Below are 4,316 nucleotides of genomic sequence, written 5' to 3' on the forward strand. Positions count from 1 at the left end.
ATGCGACAATTGGGTAGAAGGAAAGGGGAGCTGCCAACTCTGAATCTTCAGAGGTACATCATAAATTTTAGCAAAAAGGGGCTGATGAGATCAAGTACGTGCAATACTGGAACAATGCAAAGAGGATGAAAAAGAATACATTAGTAGAGGACATTGGCAGGCCCGAGTTGTACTCATGAGTACTTGATTTGGTTGCAGTCTATTCCATCAGGGGTCAGCACCCCATTGCCAGCACAACTTAAAAGTCAAGCAGTTCAAACATATGATTTTGAGGAGGCTTTGGATCCAGATCCTTGGGGTAGGCTTGAGTTAATAGGGTCTCAGTTAGCACACTTGTTAGCAAGTGTGGAGCAGAATGGTCAGTATTTGTTTAGGATGGGCCTTCAGGAGGTGGGGGCACACACCAAGACCTTTGTTCCCAGCATTGGTGCATCTTTATGAGGCATGTTACAGAGCTAGATCATGACAGACGCCACAGGACCGTCCCAGCCGGGGCACCGGATTTAGGATCTGCATGAGAAGGCTTTTTATTTATGTGCCTTAAGTCTGTTTTATGTTGTCTTTTACTTTCGTGTCTTGTCCAGTAGTATTGAGTCTTTTAGGTAGTATCAGAGTCTGTCATAGTCTATTGAGTCTGTCGAGTCTTTAATTATCGTACTTCCTATTTGGTATTTGAAAACCAAAATTTATAAATGAAAAAATCCAAAAAGATTTTTGTTTTTAGTTTATTTTGCTCATCACTTTTTCAGAACTACGATTGGTCTGATTCATGTGGAACATGATACGTCGGCAACCTATATCGGGTTCGATCGAATCATTTTTAAAATTAAAAAAGAAGATGAAGCTGTGGGATGTAAGAAATGAGAGGAAAGAAAAGAATGACAAGCAAAACGAAAAAGAGTGGAAAAAATGAGCATTAAAGAGAAGATAAAAGAGGAGCATTGAAACGAGCAAATTGGGATGATGCCATATGACCTTGTGACCCCCAAAGTCATTCTAGAACCGTTAATTGTTGCTAGGTGCATTACACATAATGTGATATTATTATCCAATAAATTCTCTAACGCTAACATGTTGGCTTTATTTTGCTCTTCTCTGTTATTTTTATTATTAATGTCAGGAAGGTGGTTAGTTTGTTGGTATTCTCGTGAGTCATCCATACAACACTTGGTAAAAGCGCAAGGCAATCATGTCTAGCAAAGAATGACACAGGTGTTGTTAACCCTTCGAAGGAGATTGTAGAATCGGAATATGAGTTGAAAGAGGAGGTCCAAAGGTTGAAACAATAGATGGCAGTTATGTATTAGGCTATAATCAGGGGGCACCCTCCACCCTCATTTCCCACTAACTACACTGAAAACCCTACCATTATCCCACCACTATAACAAGCCTAGATTCCCATTACCGTTGATCTTTCCCCTCAACATGCACTAGGCTTTACCCCTTAACACAACTACCCTGGCACCGCATCCCAACCTTTTCATGCTCTACCAGCCAAAACAACCTCATATCCCGCTCCAACATCCACTCCTATTTTTGTAGCCCCTCCACAGGCTACCATCCATCGATCTTCTAGTGAACCCATGTTCAAAGTTCCTGATGCTTAATACTATGCTCCACAACCAACATTCAAGGTCACAGATCCTTATTGTTATACCCCTCACTTTGAGCCTCCCGTTAAAATCGAGAAGTCCGCTAAGAACAGGGAGCAAGATGATATATTCAGGAAGGTGAAGAGTTTAGTGCAATCTTTGTGGAATATGTAAGGGATAGGAAGCCAAGAAAGTGTAGCTTACAAGGACTTGTGCTTGTTCCATGATGTCTAACTGCCTGCCGGTTTCAAGATGCCAAAGTTTGATCTTTATGATGGAAATGGAGATCACGTGGCCCATTTAAGAGGTTATTGCAATAATATGAGAGGTGCTGGTGGGAAAGATGAGCTGCTGATGGCTTATTTCAGTCAGAGTTTGAGGCGGGCAGGCCTGGAATGGTACACCTGCCGAGATGCTAGCAGGTGGTATACAAGGGACGATATGGCTCAGGACTTTGCCCAGCACTATGAGTACAATATAGACATTGTCCCGGATCGCCTATCCCTGACCAAGGTAGAAAAAAAGCCTAATGAAAGCTTTAAGGAATACTATTTCAGATGGAGAGAACAAGCTTCCCAGGTCAATCCTCTGATGAAAGACGACGAGATGGTCGAGTACTTTCAGCAAGCCCTAGAGGCTACTTACTTTGGACACTTGATCTCAACCATAGGTAAGCCTTTTATGGATGTGGTAAAGATAGGAGAAATGGTGGAAGAGGGACTCAAGTCAAGTAAGATTATGAGCTACTACGCTATAAAAGCAACCACGCAGGCAATCCAGACCGGCACGGGTAGTTTGTTATCATGAAGAAGGATGATGTTGCTATGGTTGTCTCTGGACCATGGTGTGGCCCAAGGGGTTTGCCTCACCAGTACACTCAGCCTCGACCCCAACCCGAAGCCTACACCCAAGCTTCATATAATCTACCCCAGCATTATTTCCCATCACAAGACCCTTCACACTCAGTCATACCACCCCAATACCATGTTCATCACGCACAATCATATGCTCAAACCCCTCCTTACCCGCAATGGCGTGCTCCAACTCCACAAAATCCTTATCTATCCCAACAACCCTACTGAAACACTACTGGTCCGAACTTTCGACCAAGGACAGAGTATAGGAAATAAAGGCAGCAGCAGAAAGAAACCTTCACCCCTCTTGGAAAGTCGTATGCCAGTTTGTTTCAAAGGTTGAGGCAATTGGACGTGTTGAGGCCGATTGAGGCAAAGATACCAAAGAACTTTGATTATTCTTTGAGGTGCGCATATTGTTTTGATGCCCCGGGGCACGATATAGAGAAATTTTTGCATGTGAAAAGAGCAATACAAGAGCTTATTGATGCAAATAAAATAGTAGTACAGAGCCCGGATGCGCCAAACATCAACCAAAATCCTTTGCCAACCCATGCAGAGACACATTTGATTGAAATAGTTCGTAAGGATGGGGAGTTCAGGAATTCTTCCAAGTCCATCATGATGATTCATGCTAGTAAAGGTAATTCAGTTAAGGCTCTAGACTCTACCAAATCAATGCCCTTGACAGTTGAAGGGGTGACAGAGAAACTAAGCATGCTCAACCTGAAGCCACCTGTGTTGGTCGTGAAATGGTCTTCAAAGGATATTGGGGCAAATCAGGTAAAGCTGAAAGTGGTTGTGCCAGGGATCCGGAGCAAGCCTGTCGTAGTTGTGAAAGAGGCTCCTATCACCCCTGTTATTATTAAGCCAATCACGCAGTTGCCAGTGGTTGATACAAAGGCTGACCCGTGGAACTATAAACAAGTGATAGTGACATATAAAGAGAAAGAAGTGGAGGAAGAAGTCAATGAAACTGGAGGACTGGATCGTTCTGGGAGGTGTTTCCCTATAAAGAAGCCGATCACTGAAGAAGAGGCTGAAGAGTTCTTGAAAAAGATGCAAGTGCAAGACTATTCCATTATGGAGCAATTAAGGAAAACAACGGCTCAGATCCCTCTTTTGTCTTTACTCATGCATTCAGATGAACACTGCAAAGCCCTGATGAAGATTTTGAATGAGGCACATATTTCTGATAGGATCAAAGTGAATCACTTGGAAAAGATTGCTAACAAGATCTTCGAAGCAAACAGGATCACTTACTCAGATGATGAACTTCCTATGGAGGGTACAGAACACAACCGAGCTCTTTATCTCACGTTGAAGTGCAAGTATTCTATTGTCTCAAGGGTACTGGTTGATAAAAGCTATAGTGCAAATATTTTCCCTTTGTCTACTCTACAAAAGTTGAAGATCGGCACTGAAAGAATCCACATGAACAGTGTATGTGTTCGAGGCTTTGATGGGGAAGGGAAAGATTCTGTTGGTGATAAATTGCCCAAATTATCGATAAGGCCAGTTGAGTTCACTATGGAATTCCAAGTGCTGGATGTGGCTGTCTCTTACAATTTATAATTAGGTAGGCCTGGATACATGCGGGTAAGGCAGTCCCGTCTTCTCTGCATCAAATGGTAAAGTTCGAATGGGACAGGTAGGAAATAGTTATGCACGGTGTTGAGGACATATCTGATTATAATGACACATCTGTTCCATTTATTGAAGCTGAAGATGATAAAGGGCCTTGGGTCTACCAAAATTTCGAAACAATGTCCGTTGAGAAGATTCCTGAAGGAGAATGCATTCCAGGTCCGAAGCTATCCTCCGTGTCCGTCATGGTAGCAAATGAAATGTTGAAGAATGGATTTGTGTC

The 4,316-nt window shown here is 42.7% G+C and overlaps 1 protein-coding gene across 1 annotated transcript; it reads left to right on the plus strand.

Moving 5' to 3' along the window:
• LOC109232928 lies at positions 2,396 to 4,021 on the plus strand. Its single transcript, XM_019398623.1, has 2 exons — positions 2,396 to 2,463; positions 2,785 to 4,021. Exons 1-2 carry the CDS (start codon positions 2,396 to 2,398, stop codon positions 4,019 to 4,021), a joined length of 1,305 nt encoding a protein of 434 aa, XP_019254168.1.

The sequence above is a fragment of the Nicotiana attenuata genome, chromosome 1 (assembly GCF_001879085.1).
Source record: "Nicotiana attenuata strain UT chromosome 1, NIATTr2, whole genome shotgun sequence".
Lineage (NCBI taxonomy): Eukaryota > Viridiplantae > Streptophyta > Magnoliopsida > Solanales > Solanaceae > Nicotiana > Nicotiana attenuata.

Bases quoted from the DNA above. Each gene is read 5' to 3' on its own strand.
- LOC109232928 (XM_019398623.1), top strand. From the start codon at position 2,396: ATGAAGAAGGATGATGTTGCTATGGTTGTCTCTGGACCATGGTGTGGC. The intron at 2,464-2,784 runs GTACACTCAGCC...TTTGTTTCAAAG, and splicing joins CCAAGGGGTTTGCCTCACCA to GTTGAGGCAATTGGACGTGT.